The sequence below is a fragment of the Physeter macrocephalus genome, chromosome 17 (genome assembly GCF_002837175.3).
Source record: "Physeter macrocephalus isolate SW-GA chromosome 17, ASM283717v5, whole genome shotgun sequence".
Taxonomy (NCBI): Eukaryota; Metazoa; Chordata; class Mammalia; order Artiodactyla; family Physeteridae; genus Physeter; species Physeter macrocephalus.
In genome coordinates this window covers 3,128,988-3,149,865 of record NC_041230.1, presented here as the reverse complement: position 1 = coordinate 3,149,865, position 20,878 = coordinate 3,128,988, and the positions used below count along the sequence as shown (strand labels likewise).

The window sequence follows — 20,878 nt, the reverse complement described above, 5'->3', positions numbered from 1 at the left end:
GCAGAAAAGGGAACCCTCTTGCACTGTTGGTGGGAATGTAAATTGATACAGCCACTATGGAGAACAGTATGGACGTTCCTTAAACTAAAAATAGAACTACCATATGACCCAGCAATCCTACCACCAGGCATATACCCCGAGAAAACCATAATTCAAAAAGTCATGTACCACAATGTTCACCGCAGCTCTATTTACAATAGCCAGGACATGGAGGCAACCTAAGTGTCCATCGACAGATGAATGGATAAAGAAGACATGGCACATATATACAATGGAATATTACTCAGCCATAAAAAGAAATGAAATTGAGTTATCTGTAGTGAGGTGGATGGACCTAGAGTCTGTCATACAGAGTGAAGTAAGTCAGAAAGAGAAAAACCAATACGTTATGGTAACACATATATATGGAATCTAAGAAAAAAAAAAAAGGTTCTAACGAACCTATGGGCAGGACAGGAATAAAGACACAGACATAGAGAATGGACTTGAGGACACGGGGAGGGGGAAGGGTAAGCTGGGACGAAGTAAGAGAGTGGCATGGACATAATATACATTACCAAATGTAAAATAGATAGTTAGTGGGAAGCAGCCGCATAGCACAGGGAGATCAGCTCGGTGCTTTGTGACCACCTAGAGGGGTGGGATAGGGAGGATGGGAGGAGATATGGGGATATCTCAAGAGGGAGGAGATATGGGGATATATATATATATATGTATATATACGTATATATATATACGTATATATGTATATATATGTATATATACATATATACACATATATAATATATACGTATATACGTATATACGTATATACGTATATATGTGTATATGTGTGTATATATGTATATATATACATATATATGTATATATACATATACACACATATATACATATAGAAACTAACACACCATTGTAAAGCAATTATACTCTAAAAAAGATGTTTAAAAAAAAAAGTACAGGAGAATGAAATTTAATAATGGGAGAAAAACATTAACATATTTTTCCAAAAAGGAAGTATAACTTATAAACAAAGGTAAAATGTTTATTCGCAAGAGCAAATAAAGGTACCAGTGTTGCTAAATAAGTAAAGTAGCAAAATGTTGCACTGTTTTATTTGTATGATTGTGTTTACAATTTTTTTTACGTTTTAAAATAACTTTCTCTGATGGAAAGAATACATAATTCTTGATTTTTTCCTTCCAAAAAAAAAATAAGAGGATTTTAGATAAAACCCTCAAGAAATAGTTTCTATAGGTATCTTACACTGTTAATTATATGGAATTGCAAGATACATTCAGCAACTCATTGACCTTCACCAAGAAAATTACTATCTTTATAAGTGGTACTGAGTCAAAATTCTGGTTGGAATAATCATTTGAATCTGTATGCTTCACATTTTTTTTTACAAGAATAATGTACTTATATATTTAGTTGGTAAAGGAACATTGTATATCAGCATCATAAGACCTGGTAGTTAAGGAAAGGAGAAAAGTAAAAAAGGTTTTAAAAGCTTTGCTATGAGTTTAGCCTTTGGTAAAACCAAACTGTGACCAGTTTGGATGGGAGGCTGCAGGCTGAGATGCAGTTTGTGTCAGGCACTAGTTAGGGGATGAGGGTTGCCTAATACAGCGTTGGGTTTCCGGTTGAACATTTTCAGGAAGTTCTGTTCTTTTCTCAGCCCCAACCTGGGGAAGAGCAGAGACCCATACAGACTAGAAAAAAAAACTGCTCGTTTTTATGTCTGGTTGCTAAGATCCAGACTGTTGGACCGTGGTGTGGTCCAACACACCACATATTGTGCCCTTTTCAGCTTGCTTGGCTTCTACCTCTGACGTAGCGGAAGCATTTTACACGCCTCATGTTCATCACCTGTGTGTCTCGGTAAATCCTGGAAGTGGGGCGGGGAATACGGTTGAAATCCCATCCTGAAGATGCAGCCTTGGGAAGCTGAGTTCATCACCATCCTAGTCCAGGCCAGGCTGCCATCCATGAGAACACAGAGTTCCTAGGAGCTAGGGATTCCCATCGAGGTGGGTTATCGTTCAGGAGGCCATCCTTCCAGGGTTCCATTAGGGCCAGAGGATCTGGACGCAGGTGGGTGAGCCCATCTTGCTCCTAGACTGTCTTCCTGGCTGAACACCAAGGATCCTCCCAGGCAGGAGGAGAGGAACGCAGAGGTGTGGGCTAATTCGGAAAACTTGGGGTGGGCTTTGCAGAGGATTCTCCTGGAAACAGCAAGAATGACCCCAGGCCTCTGGGCAATGTAGACTCAGATTCTGCTCTGTAGACCCCACAGCAGACACTACTGTTCAGTTGAGCCAAGCTGGGGACACTCAAAAAGGGGTGGGTGGTCCTCTGAGATCTGATCAGGTCCTCTGTGCAATGAGGGAAAGACCCGAGGCTGCAACAAGCTGATGTTTCTGAGGACCAGAACCCCAGTCTGTCCATGAGAATCACTACCCATCACAGCCCCAGGGGGAGGTCTGCTCAGCGGAGCGGCCACACCAGAGTATTTTTGGAATATCTGGATTATTCTGATGCAAACTCATCTTCTGTCTTTAATTGAGATATAATTGGAATATAATGTGGTATAGGTTTAAGGTGTATAATATATTGATTCGATACATTTTTTGCAATACAATTACCATTGTAGCATTAGCTAATACCTCTGCCAGGGTCACATAATTATAATTTCTTCTAGCGGTGGGAACAATTAAGATCTGGTCTCTTAGCAGGTTTAATGTTTAGAATACAGTTTTGTTGTCTATATGCACTATGCTGTGCATTAGATCTCTAGGGCTTATTTATCTACTAGTTGCTGGTTTGTAACCTTAAAAACATCTCTCCCATTCCCGCCTCACATGCTGGTAACCACCGCTCCACTCTCTGTTTTTGCGGTGAATCATCTTTCAATAACATCTCACATTGTATCTTACGGCATTTTATTTATGTGGATTTTGCCTTTGTATCTGTTTATATTATAAACTGACATTCAGTTTATATTTAATTTGCAAATGCGGTGTATCTACTTGAATCACTTAAGGGAATCATTATTCAGTACTTGTGCAAACTCCAACGAAGTGACGGTTTTGTTTCAGGAGTATATGCTATGCTTATCCTGTAGTGAGCCTTGGGCATGAATGCTCTCCAGCTGGAGATCCATGTGTCAGAAGGATGCAAAGGTTGGGGGCCTTACTGAGCGTAGTGAGGAATGACAGCTCCACGTCCACTTCCGGAAAGAAAAAAACAGAATAACTGTCCTGATGGACCTGCTGACCTAGGAGGAAGCTGTAGATGCTAATTCTTGAGCATATATATATATATATTTTTTTTTTAAAGAAATTTATTTATTTTTGGCTGCGTTGGGTCTTTGTTGCTGCACGCGGGCTTTCTCTAGTTGTGGCGAGCGGGGGCTACTCTCTGTTGCGGTGCACAGGCTTCTCATTGCGGTGGCTTCTCTTGTTGCGAAGCACGGGCTCTAGGTGCACAGGCTTCAGTAGTTGTGGTTCACTGGCTCTAGAACGCAGGCTCAGTAGTTGTGGCACACGGGCTTAGTTGCTCCACGGCATGTGGGATCTTTCCGGACCAGGGCTTGAACCCCTGTCCCCTGCATTGGCAGGCGGATTCCTAACCACTGCGCCACCAGGAAAGTCCCTGTAGATGTTAATTCTTTTAGCCAGTCTTTTCCTAAGTAGTCAGCCTGTCCCCATATCCTCCTTGCATATGCCCTTCAGGTACGGTGGGAATAGTAATTAGGATCCAACGAGGAAAACAGAAACTCTTCTCTATATTCAAAACAGAGAGAACTAAATCCGAATGTTACTCTGAATTGGATCCTTGCACAGGAAAAGAACATTAGTGAAAAAACGGATTAATTCCAAATAAAGTCTGTGCTAGTTAATGACTGAATCAATGTTAACTGCTTGTTGTTGACAGATGTACTATGGTTATGCGAAACATTAACATTAGGGGAAACTGGATGAAGGGCATATGGGATTTTTCTGTGTCTTTGCAACTTTTCTGCAAATCTAAAATTACGTCAAGGTAGGTTTGTTTAAAAAATAGGTTAGCCAAGATCTAAACAAACATTTCTCCAAAGAAGACAAAAAGATGGGCAACAGGCACGTGAAAAGATATTCAACATCACTAATTATTAGAGAAATGTAAATCAAAACTACAATGAGGTATCACCTGTCAGAATGGCTGTCATCACACATATATATGGAATCTAAAAAAAAGAAAAGGTTCTGATGAACCTAGGGACACGACAGGAATAAAGACGCAGACGTAGAGAATGGACTTGAGGATACGGGGAGGGGGAAGGGTAAGCTGGGATGAAGGGAGAGAGCAGCACGGACATATATATACTACCAAATGTAAAATAGTTGGTTAGTGAGAAGCAGCTGCATAGCACAAGGAGATCAGCTCGGTGCTTTGTGACCTCCTAGAGGGGTGGGATAGGGAGGGTAGGAGGGAGATGCAAGAGGGAAGAGATATGGGGATATATGTATATGTATAACTGATTCACTTTGTTATACAGCAGAAACTAACACAATATTATAAAGTAATTATACTCCAATAAAGATGTTAAAAATAAAAAGAAAGAAAGAAAAAAAAGAACGGCTATCATCAAAAATCTATGAATAATAAATGCTGGAGAGGGTGTGAAGAAAAGGGAACCCTCCTACACTGTTGGTGGGAATGTAAATTGGTGCAGTCACTATGGAGAACAGTACGGAGGTTCCTTAAATAACTAAAATAGAGTTACCATATGATCCAGCAATCCCACTCCTGGGCATATATCTGGAAAAGATGAAAACTCTAATTTGAAAAGATACATGCACCCCAATGTTCATTGCAGCACTATTCACAATAGCCAAGACAAGGAAATAACCTAAGAGTTCATGACAGATGAATAGATAAAGAAGATGTGGTACATATACGCAATGGAATATTACCCAGTCATGGAAAAGAATGAAATAATGCCATTTGCAGCAACTTAGATGGATCTAGAGATTATCATACTAAGTGAAGTCAGACAGAAAAAGGCAAATATTATATCACTTACATGTGGAATCTAAAAAATAGTACAAATGAACTTATTTACAAAACAGAAACAGATTCACAGACATAGAAAACAAACTTATGGTTACCAAAGGCGAAAGGAGGGAAGGGATAAATTAGAAGTATGGGATTAACAGATACTACCACATATTAAACAGATAAACAAGGATTTGCTGTATAGCACAGGGAAGTCTAGTAATAACCTATAGTGGAAAAGAATTGAAAAAAAGAATACGTGAGTAACACACACGTATTCTTTTTTCAAATATATATATATAAAACCAAATCACTTTGCTGTATGCCTGAAACTAACACAATATTGTAAATCAACTATACTTCAATAAAAAAATAAGTTAGCAGATACATATTTTCTAAAAAGAAAAGAAAGAGCAATGGTGTTGACTGAAATAAAAATGCACAAAATGCACAGTGAGAGCTGTGAGGTTCTGTTTTATTTGGGGACATACTGAGGACTGTTGCCCATGAGACAGCCTCTCAGAGAGCTCTGAGGAACTGCTCCGATATCAGCATCTATGTGATTTTGGAGAAGGGGTACCTGCCGTCAAGCACACACTCTGTAGAAGGTTGCGGCTACTCACAAGGAACAGATACCTTAGTTAATGACTTTAGTGCTTTTCTAAGTACAAGAAGATGCAAGAAATTGGGTTCATAAAATCTTCTCCTGAAAATACCTAACTCTCTGAAGGCCTGTTCTGCCAGTTTTCCCAGAGCACAAAGGGCCTCATTCCTGATCCCTGCCTTGAACACCCTTCGGGGCGTGTCAAAAGCGAGTAACTCCAGTGGCTAATGACTCAATCCTTGTAGAGCCAGATAGAAAGTGACATTCTTTGGTTGGCAGTGATCACCTGGGACCAAAGAGTATCAACCATAAAAACAGCCAGTTACCTTAGCAGCAAAATGGTTTATTCGGGAATAGCAGAAAATTGCTATTTGGGACAGGCCAGCTATGGTGGATCACAGGCAAGTCTAAAGAGATAAAGGGGAGGTCACCTCTTATCGGGTTTTAGGAGGAAATGGGGAAGAATTGTTTTGAACAGAAATTCACTGAAGAACAAGAGTTAGAGGTTTGACATTTTCTCATTGGCTGGAAGCAGTGGTTAGAGCATTGTTGCTGGGGCACGGAAGGATCTTCCTTCTTTTTCTTAAAGCCAGGGGATGAAATTCCCATGTAATTAATGTCCTCCCTTGTCTAAATAATTCTCATCTTCCTTCTCCCTATTGGGAGCGCAGGCTGCACCAAGTGCTACATGCCTGAGAGTTCCCCTTTCAGGGCTTCCCGACTCCATTTTAAATGAGGTTACGTTGCTTATTTTCACAAAGGGAACATGAAATCTTGGTGGTGATGGAAATCTTGACTATGATGGTGGTTTCACAACTACCAGAGCTCATTGACTTGCACATATTTAATGGATGCAGTTGGTTGTCTGCAAATTATCCCTCAATAAACCTGATAAAAGCCACTAATGAAGATGAGAGAGAGAGAGACAGAGAGAGAAAGAGAGAGGCAGAGAGAGAGACCAGAAAGACACAGATACATAGGGCTGGCTGGTGTTAGTCAACGAGGGTGACCCCTGGACTTTATCCTTTAGCCTCTACCATCTGCAAGGCCATGAATAAATAAAATAAAACTTAATGCATCACTGTCAAGGTGAGAGCCATGTTCAGCATTCAACTTGACTGGGGAATCTTGTCTTCCTTTAATTTTTGACTACATAGCCTTCACTTAGCGTTCATTTCTTTGAGGCATTTAAGAAGACCTTTAAAATAGTCTATCGAGCAATTTTAGTTTTTAAAATAATTATTTTAAAATGGAGTGTGGTCCACAGATTTAGTCTGAAATTTTGACAGAAAATCTAGTATATTTATTGTTTACTTATTAAGAATTCCAGGGATAGGCAGTCCCAGGGCTGGTTCAGCATTTGGCGACCTTCTATGAACCCTGGATCTTGTATTCTTTCCCCTCAGTTTGTTCAGTATTTCTGCTATTGTAGTCAAGCTTGTTGCCTCATGGTTGCAAGATGGCTGTTGCATCACATCATCATGATATAGCTGCCCATGGACAGGAGAGAAGGAGGCAAAAGTCTTACGAGACCCTCTGTCATGAAGAGAGAAATATGATTCCCAGAGACCCTGATATATCCTGCTTTAAGTATCATTGGCCATACATGGTCATGTGCCCCCTCTGGACCAATCACTGCAAACGGGATTGCTGGATTGCTTTAACCCCACTTTTATCCTCTGCACTCCCCCTATCCCTCAGCCCCAGGGTTGGAACACAGCCACTCAAACAGAACTAGGTTTCTGTTAATAAGGAAGAAGTGAGCATAGGCTGCTGTGTAGACCACCATCAATGTCTGGCACAGCCACCCCTGGCCTCAGGGGCAGTGGACGTGAGATTCCATGATGGGGCTCCTGTCCTACTGGGCTCCGTTTGCACAAACGCCCTCCCCATCCCTGGTCCTGCTCTTTATTTCAGCACCCAGCTGGGTGCCCCACCTGACCCCAAGCCCAGGGCCAGCTCCCAAGGTCTGTCTCCTGATCATCCAATCCCTTTAGGATTTTGCTTGTGCTGATGGACCAGCCTCCCCTTCCCTGGTTCCCATGCCACTTCGGGAAGATAGGCAGAGAACCCATGTTAGTGAGATATTTTTAATGAGCTCAGTACCTTGCTGGGAATGTAACATATATTGTATTAAATATTTGGAGGGGGACTTGGGGCTTCCCATTTTAAACGCAAGGAAATGTTGGCATAAAGTGGTGTAACTCTTTGCCCAGGAACAGATGGTTGTCGTGTGGAGCTGGGACCAAGAGTCAAGTCAGTTTGGCTCCCACCTCAAGGGGTGCATCCAGGGATGAGTTCAGCCTCATCAGTGCACAGGGGGAACAAACATCTTTTGGAAGCCAGGCCCCCCCGCCCTGTCTCATTAGTGGGAGGCGTGGATGGGAGGGGAGAGAGAGCTCTTCCCCTTTGTTTGAGGCCATTGATGTCAAACCCCAGAAAGGGCCCCTAGCCACCATATCCTCTTCTCTCGTGTCGCCTACAGGCTCTGTCCTTCACTCGCCAACTCCAGGACGGTGCCGGGGGCAGGGGCTGGGCCATGTCCCCCCGTCCCACCACCCTCCCGGGCCTGGGTGAGTCCTGGAATGGAGGGGTAGGAATCCAGGGGCAGAGGGGCTCTGCTTCCCAGCTCCGTCCCGACTCCAGCCCAGAAGACGCTGGGGCCCTAGCGGGGCGAAGCGGTCCCCCTGAGCTCTGGCCAAGACCTAAGTCTTACCGCGGAGGGTTCAGTGCTGGAAACGGTGCCTGTGTATGGGGTTCAGCTCAGACTGAGAAGGGCTGGGGGCTGGGGAGGAACAGCGGCTCGGAAGAGAGGTCGGGGGCTTGTCTTGAGACTATGTCAGAGCAAGGAGAGGGCTCGTACTCAGATGCAACGTGGACGGGGGTGTCGGGAAATTACGGGACGGTGACCACCCCCTACCCCGCTGGCTCCTCAAGGCCCCCCCTGTGACTGCAGCCCCACGAGGAAACCGTACAGTGGGCGTCTTTCTCACTAGAACTTCTCTTCCAGTGCTCTGTCTGGGCCACGCGATCCACACACAGGCAGGTGAGTCTTCTCCCCAATCCCCTCTGCACCCCGCAGGCAGATGTAGGTGAGAGTGGAGCCGATCCTGGGGGGCCCTGACATACACCTCGAATTGCAAACAACCCCAAATGTATAACGCTCGCCCAGGTCTCTCCCGCGTTCTCCACCTCTGCTCTTGATGGCCCACAGGGACAGTTCAGATCCTAAGGACCAGGCTGAGCCCACGAGCTCTCCCCACACAAGCCCAGATGTCCCTCAGCAGCCCCTGGGCAGAGAACATGACGTCGCCAAGGGCAGACTCTGAGAATCCTCCTTAATCCCACCGTCTCCGTCCTCCCGTACAGACTATATCACACAGTGACGTGGTTTTAAGTGATCATTTTAAAGTTTTACTTAAAAACTTTAAATATATATATATAGTATATAATTTATCTGCAGGAAAACCTTAATCTCCCTCAGGGTCCTCTCACAGTTTACCTTCAGACAGACTGAGACCCACGCATCTCTCTTTGGTCTGGATCTGTCTGTGCCCACGCTGTCTGGCTCACTTATCTCAGTTACCTTGGTTTTCCTTCCCTTTCTAAATGCCATCTTCCTACTCAGCTCCGGACCTCCTCACCACCCTGAATGTCCGGTGCCCCTGGTCCCTCGGCCTGGGTAATTCATCCCTGACCTCAGATCTCGGCTCAGACACCTCTTCCCTCGGACCTCCCAGAGGACGGCAGCTCTGCCTCCCGTGTGCCCCCGAGATTCCCACACTCACCCCGAGGGCACGTATCACCGTTTGTACCCGTGGATTTGCACAATTATTTGTCAATGTCTATCCTCTCTCTAGACTTTCAGCCCCAAGAGGGCAGGCATCCTGGGTGTTTCTCATATTTGTGGAACCGGTGGTACATGGAGGCATCGGTAAACAGATAGATGAGAACTAAGATGTGGTCAAAAGAAAGAAAGAGTGAATGAGTGACCTCTGCCAGCCCCCCGCCTCTATGGGATTTTGCTGAATGTGAGGCCAACTTCCTGTTTCAGGGCTACAAACCCGCTCTTCCCCCGGCCCCCAGCCTAGCTGAGACAGATGGGGTCTCCAGAGCCTCAGTAACAGGGAAATGGAAATACACTGAGACGAAGGTGGAAAATACGGAGAAAACCCAGGGATGAAAGTACAGAAGACTCACATTGGACACAGAGATCCTCGCGTGGGGAGGAATGTGGGGCCAGAGCTGTGCTCCAGCTCCTACACACACACACGCACGCACACGCGCACGCGCACGCGCACACACGCACGCACGCACACACACACGCACGCGCACGCGCACACACGCACACACACTTCCGCTGCCACTCTGCAGACTGCGCCCCTCACCCCACACAATCCCACCTGGGACTGGCAGCTGCCCTTCAGACCCAGCCCAGATCATTCCTACCGACTCCAGACTCCTGCTTTCCTTGTCCCAGGAATGAGCCGGTCATTCCCATCCTGTGCCACCCTCCCAGCTCTCTCTGTCCCCCTAGAGGGGCCGTGGGCAGGGAGGGAGCCGCCCCCTGCGGCAGACATGACCGGGGGCCCCCCGTCTGTTCTGCTACCTCCCACGTCACGCCGAGCAAGATGTGACCAAGTCTCAGGGCCCTTCAGTCAAGTGGGGAAAATAACTCCGCAGCGATGGGAATTTAGAGGCTCATAGAATGGGCGTGGGTGGTCTTTTGGGGGAGGATGATGGAAATGTTCTAAAATTGGATTGTGGGACTTCCCTGGTGGTCCAGTGGTAAAGACTGCACGCTTCCAATGCAGGGGGTGTGGGTTTGATCTCTGATTGGGGAACTAAGATCGCACATGCAGTGCAGCCAAAAATATATATATATATTGTATGGTGGTGATGGTTGCACAACTTTGCAAGTTTCAAAAAAAAAAACACCGCAATGAAGAGTGGCCCCCGCTCCCCGCAACTAGAGAAAGCCTTCGCACAGAAAGGAAGACCCAACACAGCCAAAAAAAAAATAATAATAAATAAATAAATTTTTTTTAAAAAGGTACTGACCTGAGCAACAAAAATGAGTGAATTATGTGATGTGATGATTTTCACGTAATGGATGCTGAGATTCTGCTCTTACCCATCCGAGGGACCCTGCCCAGCCGCTCCACCAGGGCTGAGCCAGACGCTGTAAGACCCCAGGGCTGGCCTGTGACCACTGTATGCAGAGGCCCTGCTGGGGCTGAGGAATTCCGTCTGGAGAGGAAGGAAAATAGGAGTGACTTCAAGGATGAGAACACTGTGTCGCAAATTGGTCCACACCAGACAGAGGCCAGATTCGGCATCACCGCTGTCAGGAGAGACACTGCCCAGCATTATCAGTGCCTCTATCGAAGAGGTGATCACTGGTCTGAGCCCAGTGACGCCCTGGAGCTGGCGGGGACAGGTGAGGAGGTCTCTGCTCTGCCCTCACGTTTGCCCCAGGTCCCTGGACCCTGTCCCCAGCTGTGTCCTCCGTCCACAGGCTCCGCTGCCCCCTCCTGACCCCCAAGCCCTCTGGTTCCCTCTCCCCTCTGGACACACGTCTGCCTTCACACCTGGCTCGGGTCCCTGGAGCCTGGTCTCACCTGGACACCACAGTGGCCTGGACCCTCAGCCTCAGCATCACGGTGGGCACAGAGCTGTCCCTGCTGGGCTGGCGGGGAGTGCGCTTCCAGAGATGGGGTGACGACAGACCCCCTTCAAGGGAACCTGTGTCTTTTCCCTCAGGATGGTGTTGACTGTCCTTTCCACTGGGTGAGAATCTGTGGGGCCCCTAGGCCACGTGTCCCCTGTGGCGTGGCCCACCCTCCATCGGGCCCGTCACGTGGTCCTAGACCCCTGACCGGGGCTGGACGGTGCTTTGGGGGACCTCTGGGATGAGGCCGTCCCTGCCCCTGTGTGCGGTCAGCCCCCAGGATGTCCTGGGGTCAGCGCCCACTGGGGACACTTTGACCCCCTCCACACCCTCCTGGGGCACCGACCCCGCCGTGCTGCTCTGGGGACACAGCAGTTCCCTTACACAGGACACCGCGTCAATATGCTGCCAAATGGGACAAGCTGGAGAAGTGCTAATCTTATTAATACCGAGGAAATATTTTCTTCTCACCTCGTGTGCACTAGACACCCTCCTGCCGTGGGACTGATGCACACGGTGAAGGAGGAGAAAGGGTCCCTGGCCTCCCCAACTTTAGCGGGAGAATTCATTAGCATGAATAATAGGGAAGTATATAAGTATATATGGGCGTATATAAATAGAAACATATAACTTACAATGTAAAATTTCAGCTCTATAATTTAAGGATATTCGAATATAGTTATACTATTAAATATATAAGTAACATAATATAATATACATTACTATATTGTTACATGAGTAATGTGTGTTATACATTATGTTATCATGTATTACGTATTACTATAATTTGTATATTTAAATATTAAAATGTGTACCATAATATATATTAAGTATGTATAATTGATATAATTTTTATGTATAGCACAATTCTGTATCATTTATTCATATAACTTAAATTATACATATGTAAGTTAAAAACCACATAATTTAAAATATATTTATATTTATTATTTAAGCATTAAGCATACTTATATAATATGTAATATACATTATAGATGTAAATATATTGCTATATATTATTTGTACATGTATAACACATATGCTACTTTAAATCGTAGCCGTAGCAAACGTCATCAGGGGAAGCTCAGGCAGCGATGGCGTTAAAACGCGGGATGGGGTCGTGGTCCTGAACCAAGGACACAGTGTTGAGGAAAGGATGCTCCAAGCGATGAAATTTTCTATTTTAAAGAATTTTGAGGACTCAACCTCTGGAGCAGTGGGAGGGAGGGGGCGCTGAGCAGAAGAGGGGATGAAGGGCTCCGACCCTGTGGGTGTACCAGCCCCCAAGACCTCAGTTGGACCACCTGTAAAATGAGCAATGCTGAGCACAGCACTTAGGAGATGTAAAGGAGGTGATGGACCAAAGGCGCGTGCACGGAGTCCAGCTCCTGGCTGGTGCTACATCCTCTCACCTGCTAAAGGCTGGGCTTCAGGCAGCTCGAGGACATCGGGTCTTGGCTTCCTCACTCACAGAAAAGCAGTTCCGCCCCATCAGGGATTGCTGTGAAAAGCAGAAGAGATCAGAGATGGGGGTTCTTGTGCTTGGGGTGGGAACCCAGAAGGAGGTGGGCAGGCAGAGGTTCCCGCTCCGATTCCTACTGGGTTTCCGTCTCTGTAAAGGTGCACAAAGCGTGGAGAGCAGCGCTGTCCCACACAGCCTCCTGCAGGAAGGAGATGCTGTGTATCTGCGTCACCCCGGGAGGGTGTCATTAGCCAGGGGTAGCGCAGTGGCTAGTGCAGCTGGCGATCTGACTTTTAACTTTAGTTCACCTAAATTTCAATGAAAATTGTCCCGCGTGACTGCCGCGGTGGTAACCATCCTCACAGAAAGGCCCATGGGGCTGTTCTAGAGGGAGCAGGTCGGGGTCCGGGGAGGAGACCCCTGGGAGGTGGGGATGGGGGACTCAGAGGCTTCTCTGTCCAGATCAGGCCTCTGACCCAGACCCTCCTCCCTCCTCGGAGACACAGCCGCAGCCGCAGGACAGTAACCGTCCCGATGGGCGAGGGGGGCGCAGAAGCAGGAACCCGGCGCGTGCTCTTCGGGGAAAGGGGGAAAGAAGGGGCTTTGGTGCTGGCCGTATTCCGGCTTGACCAATGCCCTGTGGACAGAAGACTTCAGCGCTCACACCTGGTTTTGTAAAGTGGGGTAACGAGTCCCACGTCACAGGACTATTGGGCATGCGGGAACACGACCAGCCCCCAGCGCGTGCTGGGCATGCTGCAGGTGCTTGATAAATGCACGCTGGCTAATCGGATTCCACCCTCCCAGCTCCCACAGGCCGGCCGACAGAGCATGCTTATATTCTCATTGGGGTCCCTGTGGCCTTTCTCCTTTGTCTCCTCGTCCCGGGCCTTTTCCTCCTCCATCATCAGCATGAGAGAAGACGGGGTAGGTCTCAGGGACAGGGTGGGGTGACCCGGGCAGGCTGTTTGGGGTGTTGGGAAGAAGGCTTCTCTTCTTAATTCGCACCTGACTGTCCTCAGGGCCTCCCAGAAGCAAAGGTGAAGAGCAGAGGCCCCAGGAGAGGTGAGGCTCCTGGGAATGACCCCCCAGGCCCCCAATCCCCTGCCCCCAGGCAGCCCTGAGGGCTCACATGTCCTTTCTCCGCAGGCTCAGCCCAGCTGTTGACGTCCCCGATGGGACACCAGGTAAAGACAAGGATGGGGGACAGGTCTGGGAGGGGGGAAGCGGGGATTCAGTGCCATCAGGAAGCAGTGTGGTGGGGGGCGTTTGGGAGCGTTCTAGGATGTTCCAGACGGGGTGGGAGACAAAATATGAAGCTATGAGGTCAGGCGTATTTGCCTCCTAAGGTCCACCCCAGGGAACGGACCCCCTGTCCTCTCCCTGCCAGATGTGGCCACTGTTGACAGACTTCCTGAGAAGAACGGGGAAGTGGCCACCTCAGTAAGTGCTTGCGTTAGTCACCTCCTGCTGGCTCCCAAAGTCCCTGAAATTTAGCAGCTGAACAAAATCATCTCAGTTCCCTGGGCCAGGAATTAGGAATCGGATCAGCCGGGGCGGGGCGGGGGGGGGTGGCTCATGGTCTGTCCTGACGTTGCTGTCAAGATGCCAACCTGGGCTGCATTCGTCTGAGGCTCAACCGAGGCTGGAAGACCCACTTCCACGATCTCAGGTCCCTGGGCCAGGAATTAGGAATCGGATCAGCCGGGGCGGGGCGGGGGGGGTGGCTCATGGTCTGTCCTGACGTTGCTGTCAAGATGCCAACCTGGGCTGCATTCGTCTGAGGCTCAACCGAGGCTGGAAGACCCACTTCCACGATGGCTCAGTCCCCATGGGGGCGGCCCCCACTCTGCCATAGTCTACTGGCCACACAGACCAACCCTGCTTCTCTGTGGGAGGGGACTACACAGTGGCGATTCAGGAGGTGGGGTCTGCGGGGGCACCTGGAGTCTGGCGACCGAAGCCTTCCCCTCCCACAGCCCCTCCCTCACCTCAGCCACCCATACTCACCCTGAGTCTCTCTCCTCAGGCTCCTGCTGCAGGAGGCCCCCAGGACGTGATATATGCCCAGCTGGACCACCCGGCCCTCACACAGAGGGTGGCCAGAGCTGTGTCCCCGCCGTCCACAGAGCCCACAGCCAAGTCCAGCATGTACGCAGCCCTTGCCAGAAACTGACCCCAGGCCCACCTGGCCTCTGCGCTAAAGACACAGGAGGTCACTTTTGCAAAAGCCTGCAGTGGACATTTGGAGGGTTTCCCTGTGGAATCGTCCCTTCCTGAAGTCAGCCAGTCAATTCTCCTGCAGGCAAGAGCTGGAGTCCTGAGACCCCAATCAACTTCTAGGAGATTCATTCACCATGTGGCCCCGCCCACAATCAACTAGCTCCTTGGAGAGAATGTGTAGCACTTGTTTCCAGAGACCCGGCTGTGGTCCCTTGGCTGTTTCCAGAGAAACAGCTAGAGTGCTTGGCTGTTTCCAGAGACCCAGCTGCAGTCTCTTGGCTGTTTCTAGAGACCCAGCTATGGTCCTACAGTCGCCCAGCTGATTCCAGACATGTCCTGTGAATCCTCCCCTGCCCCCAGAGATCTGTTTTGTTCTCTCAGCTGACTGTACAAACCTTCCTAGAGTTCAGTTGTTGATCTTGAATCTGGGCTATACTTATACAGCTTATTGCTGATACCCTGTTTTCTTTATCATGCTTCGCCTTGTTCATCAATAAATGTCCTCACAGGCCCAACTGCGTCAGCCCTGCGTGTAGCGCTGGGGTACACAGGTTCTAGGTCCCAGTCTCTGCCTCCACAGTCTCTCAAAACTTAGTGAGGGAAATGACAAAAAGGGCATCCGTGTTTTCTGATCCAAGTGTGTGTCTCAGGGATGAGAGAGGGAGATGTCTGAGGGGACTTCTGTCTGGGTGAAGGCACAGGCCTGCCACACCTGATACAGCTCCCATCCCCCCCCGCCATGTGCACACCCACGAATGCACGCATGCTCTGTACAAACGCAAATACTTATGCACACACCCACACGCACGGACACGTGTGGAGTGGGCGAGGGAGTTGATGAGACCACGACTGCAGGGGGAGGGTCCCTCAGGCTTTACGTCCACCCAGAGGAACATGCAGGCCCCCATTTCCCACCCCTACTCCAGCTCATCCCCACTGGACGCCAGGCATTCTCCAAACACAAGAGGACCCATCAGCTGTAGGCCATTGCCCTTGACCTGACCTTCACCCCGTCACCTGGCTAATGCCCTTCAGGTTTGGGATTGGAGGCTGTTCATCCCAACAAGCTTGCAGCTGCTGCTGTAACAAACCACTCACAGAGTGGCACCAAACGACACAACTTATTATCCTACAGTTCAGGAGCTCAGAAGGCTAACATCAGTTAAACTGGGCTAAAATCAGGCGTCAGCAGGGCTGTGTTCCTTCTGAAGGCTCCAGGGCAGAATCCATTCCTTTACCTTTAGCAGCGTCTGGGGGCCGTCTGCACTCCTTGGCTCGGGGCCCCTTCCTCTGCCTTCAAGGAGAACCGCAGCCTCTTCAAATCCCCCCTCTGACTAGGACTCCTGCTTCTGTGGTCACACCTCCTTCCCTCTCTCTCACCTGCCTCCTCCCTCTTACAAGGACCCTGGTGATTACATTGGGTCCACCTGGAACATCCCAGCTCATTCCCCACCCCCAAGAGCCTTAACTCAATCACAGCTGCACAGACCCTTTTTGCACCTAAGGTAACACAGCAGCTGGCTCCAGGGAGCCGGATGTGGACATCGTTGGGGCTGTTATTCTGTCTGCCTGAGTGGGTGTTGGTCCTCAGCACCACCTCCGCTTGTGGGCTCCTCTGGGCTTGAATGCCTCGCTCTGAATTCTAAGTACCTCCTTGCAGGAATGTTTCCTTCTTCCACTAGCTTGTGACATGATCAATGTTTGAGTCTATTTCTTGTGTCCCTAGAACCTCTACGTAAGAGGAGGTCGGGGAGGCAGCAGTGGAGACTGGAAGCGCGCCCCACAACCCGTTAACCCCCCCGCCCCCGCCCAGTGCTCAAAGTGACAGGTAGTCCCTGTGTGACAGGACTGTGGCTGCTCACCAGCACCGTGTCCTCCCTTCCGGGGCTCCCAGCGAGATGATCTCCCCAGCCTCCCTGCAGTTATGTGTGTCCTGGGATGAAGTTCACAGTTGCATGTGAGCTGGACGGACGGAGCTTCTTCCAGGCCTGGCGCGTGAACCTCCCACACAAGATCCTCACGGCCCTTCCCTTCTGCTGATGGATATGCATGCCCTCGGTGACCCTGGCACCACACGCTGAGTGTGGCACCTGGTTCCCAGGATGACCCTATAGAATAGAGCCTGCTGTACCCCTCGTATTAGTCACATTTCAGGTTTCTATAAAGTTCCTCTACGTAAGAGGAGGTCGGGGAGGCAGCAGTGGAGACTGGAAGCGCGCCCCACAACCCGTTAACCCCCCCGCCCCCGCCCAGTGCTCAAAGTGACAGGTAGTCCCTGTGTGACAGGACTGTGGCTGCTCACCAGCACCGTGTCCTCCCTTCCGGGGCTCCCAGCGAGATGATCTCCCCAGCCTCCCTGCAGTTATGTGTGTCCTGGGATGAAGTTCATAGCTGCATGTGAGCTGGACGGACGGAGCTTCTTCCAGGCCTGGCCCTGAACCTCCCACACAAGATCCTCACGGCCCTTCCCTTCTGCTGATGGATATGCATGCCCTGGCTGACCCTGGAACCACACGCTGAGTGTGGCACCTGGTTCCCAGGATGACCCGATAGGATAGAGCCTGCTGTACCCCTCGTATTAGTCACATTTCAGGTTTCTATAAAGTTCATATTTTAACATGTCATACATACATATGCTAGTGTGAAAATTAATAAATGGAAACCTAATTTAAAACGGAGTTGGGAAGCCCTAAAGGGGAGCTCTCTCACCCCTACCCTCTGCTGCAGCTTATTTTACAGTCCTGGGCAGGAAGAAGCTTGATTTTCAGAAGAAGGATGATTTTCTCCTTGCCCAGCAATAGCCCAGCCAATGGGAAACAGCAACAACCCAGCCAATGAAAAGAGCAACAGGCTAGCCACTGAGAAACAGTCACAACTTAGCCAATGAGAAACAGCACCAGCTCAGCTAATGAGAAACAGCAACAACTCAGCCAATGAGAAAACAGCCTCAGCCCAGCCAATGAGAAAACAGCCTCAGGCCAGCCAATGAGTAAACAGCCTCAGCCCAGCCAATGAGAAACAGTCACAACCTAGCCAAGGAGAAACAGCAACAGCCCAGCCAAGGAGAAACCACCACCACCACCCTGACCTCTTGGTTTTCTCCAAGGGACTTTCAGTCAAAGCAGCCCCTTCCAGCTTCCTCCTTTTTCTCCATAAAGTAACATTCCTCTTCCTTGTTCTCTGGACTTGACTGTGGTTTGCCAGAGTTTGAATGTCCAGAATCACAATTCCTCTGCCATTCCTAAATAAACTCATTTTGCCAGTAAAATAACGACATTTAATTTTAAGGTTGACACTGAACACACCTCTTCCTAGATGACCCGATAATATGCCTGAGTCACTTGCATCGTCCTCCTGCCTCCTTCCTCACTGCCCCCACCCTGCCCCAGCTCCTAAGCAAGAATCCTCTTCCTGGGGTGCACTTATCAAATACAAACCAGTCAATCCAGAGTCCACAACCGCACCCCCTCCTTTATGGGGGTCCACAGTCTGGGCCACGATCCACCTGCCCTTGTCACGCTAGGACCAAGCACATGACAACTAGGGACACCCCCTCCACCCAAAACCCGCTGAAATCATTAATCCAGCCAATCCCATGCCTGCTTACCCTTTCCTGCCCATTCTTTCTTGTGGAAACCACAGTAAAGGCCCCCCATTTTCCCCTCACTCCGTCTCCTTCTTTCTGTCTCTGGTGCTTCCCTACATGGCCCTGGTGGGTGGGATGCTTGCCCACTCCTCCTGGGAACTGTGATGAAATACCTTTTCAATGGCAGGCGTCTCCTGATCTGCTCCCTCACATTTTACAATTAATACGCAGTATTTTAAAGCACCTCCCTGCTGAGCTGGAATCAGCTTCACCTGTTTCCTGCAAGAGGAACTAATTCCTACCACGTGAGTCGTTACACTTTTCGGTCTATTGGCTGTAATAGTTTCACAGCTGAAACGCACAGTGAGACGGCCTCCGCCCGGGGAAGGGCTTACCCTGCCTTGGCTGCGCAGAAAGCAGGTCCCCATATCTGCCTACGTCTGCTCTGCATCTTCTGTTCCACGTGCACAATGTCAGTCCGCCCAGCGCCCTCTGAATTCCACACCTGGGAGACCTCATACCTCTCTCCCTGACCCCGCCCCGCTCCATCACTGACACGTGGGCGGGCCTCATGGACGTGTTATATGAACAGATGTAACCAAATATATTCTTTCCTAATGTCAGTTCACACAGATTTAGGTCCGTCCACAATTCCCACCTGATTACTTAGCCTCGTTGCTGAAGCTACAGGGCTTCTAAACAAGGCCGCTCCGGTCTGTCTCAACATGAAACACTTGGGATCTGCACGACCACGTCTCCGGAGCGGGACCAGCTGCGCCGCCAAGGACGTGGGATCACCGGGAGCCCCTCGCCCGGAGAGCCCCGATCCCGCTGTGAGTGGGACGTGTAGGTGGTCACCGCCCTACTTCCGGGGTCAGACCTGCGGTTCCCGCTCAGATTAAAACGAAACGTTACCCTGAAGACCCGCTAGGGGCCGCCAGCATCCAGTTCTCAATTTTTGCGTCTTGTATTTTTTTTTGATAGAAACATAAGAAACCTGCATGCCTGTTACAGGCCTGGTATTTAAAATGTTCTTATATATCTTAAGAATATTTTTAAAATTCAACCTAGATTCAGCCAGCTCTTACAATGGTGCAATGGCTCTTTAGTTCTATGCAAACATTAGCATATTTAAACTTTGTACAAACCCTCCACAGAATGCCCTATTCTTTTCACTTTTTTTTAAAACAAATTTATTGGAGTATAATTGCTTTACAATGTTGTGTTAGTTTCTGCTTTATAACAAAGTGGATCAGCTATACATATACATATATCCCCGTATCTCCTCCCTCTTACATTTCCCTCCCATCCTCCCTATCCCACCCCTCTAGGTGGTCACAAAGCACCGAGCTGATCTCCCTGTGCTATGTGGCTGCTTCCCACTAACTATCTATTTTACATTTGGTAGTACATATAAGTCCATGTCACGCTCTCACATCGTCCCAGCTTACCCTTCCCCCTCCCTGTGTCCTCAAGTCCATTCTCTATGTGTGAGTCTTTATTCCTGTCCTACCCCTATGTTCTTCAGAACCTTTTTTTTTTTTTTTAGTTTTCATATATATGTGTTAGCATACGGTATTTGTTTTTCTCTTTCTGACTTACTTCACTCTGTATGACAGTCTCTAGGTCCATCCACCTCACTACGAATAACTCAATTTCGTTTCTTTTTATGGCTGAGTAATATTCCATTCTACATATATGCCACATATTCTTTATCCATTCATCTGTCGATGGACACTTAGGCTGCTTCCAGGTCTTGGCTATTGTAAACAGTGCTGCAATGAATACTGGAGTGCAAGTATCCTTTTGGACCATGTTTCTCTCCAGATATATGCCCAGGAGTGGGACTGCAGGATCATATGGTAGCTCTATTTTTAGTTCTTTAAGGAACCTCCATACTGTTCTCCACAGTGGCTGCACCAACTTACATTCCCACCAACAGTGCAGGAGGGTTCCCTTCTCTCCACACCCTCTCCAGCATTTATTGTTTGTGGATTTTTTGATGATGGCCATTCTGACTGGTGTGAGGTGATACCTCATTGTAGTTTTGATTTGCATTTCTCTAATAATTAGCGATGTTGAACATCTTTTCATGTGCCTCTTGGCCATCTGTATATCTTCTTTGGAGAAACGTCTATTTAGGTCTTCTGCCCATTTTTTGATTGGGTTGTTTGTTTTGATGATATTAAGCCTCGTGAGCTGTTTGTAAATTTTGGAGACTAATCCCTTGTTGGTTGCATCATTTACAAATATTTTCTCCCATTCTGTGGATTGTCTTTTCATTTTGTTTAT

The 20,878-nt window shown here is 48.5% G+C and overlaps 1 protein-coding gene across 1 annotated transcript; it reads left to right on the top strand.

The window, feature by feature from the left end:
• The first annotated feature begins 8,112 nt into the window (after window positions 1-8,112).
• LOC112067299 (leukocyte-associated immunoglobulin-like receptor 1) lies at window positions 8,113-14,953 on the top strand. Its single transcript, XM_055079197.1, is given in 9 exon segments — window positions 8,113-8,217; window positions 8,655-8,690; window positions 10,788-11,084; window positions 12,811-12,880; window positions 13,594-13,704; window positions 13,800-13,817; window positions 13,927-13,964; window positions 14,168-14,220; window positions 14,807-14,953. Coding segments are annotated over 9 exon segments (804 nt in total). The 5' UTR covers window positions 8,113-8,183.
• The last annotated feature ends 5,925 nt before the right edge of the window (window positions 14,954-20,878 follow it).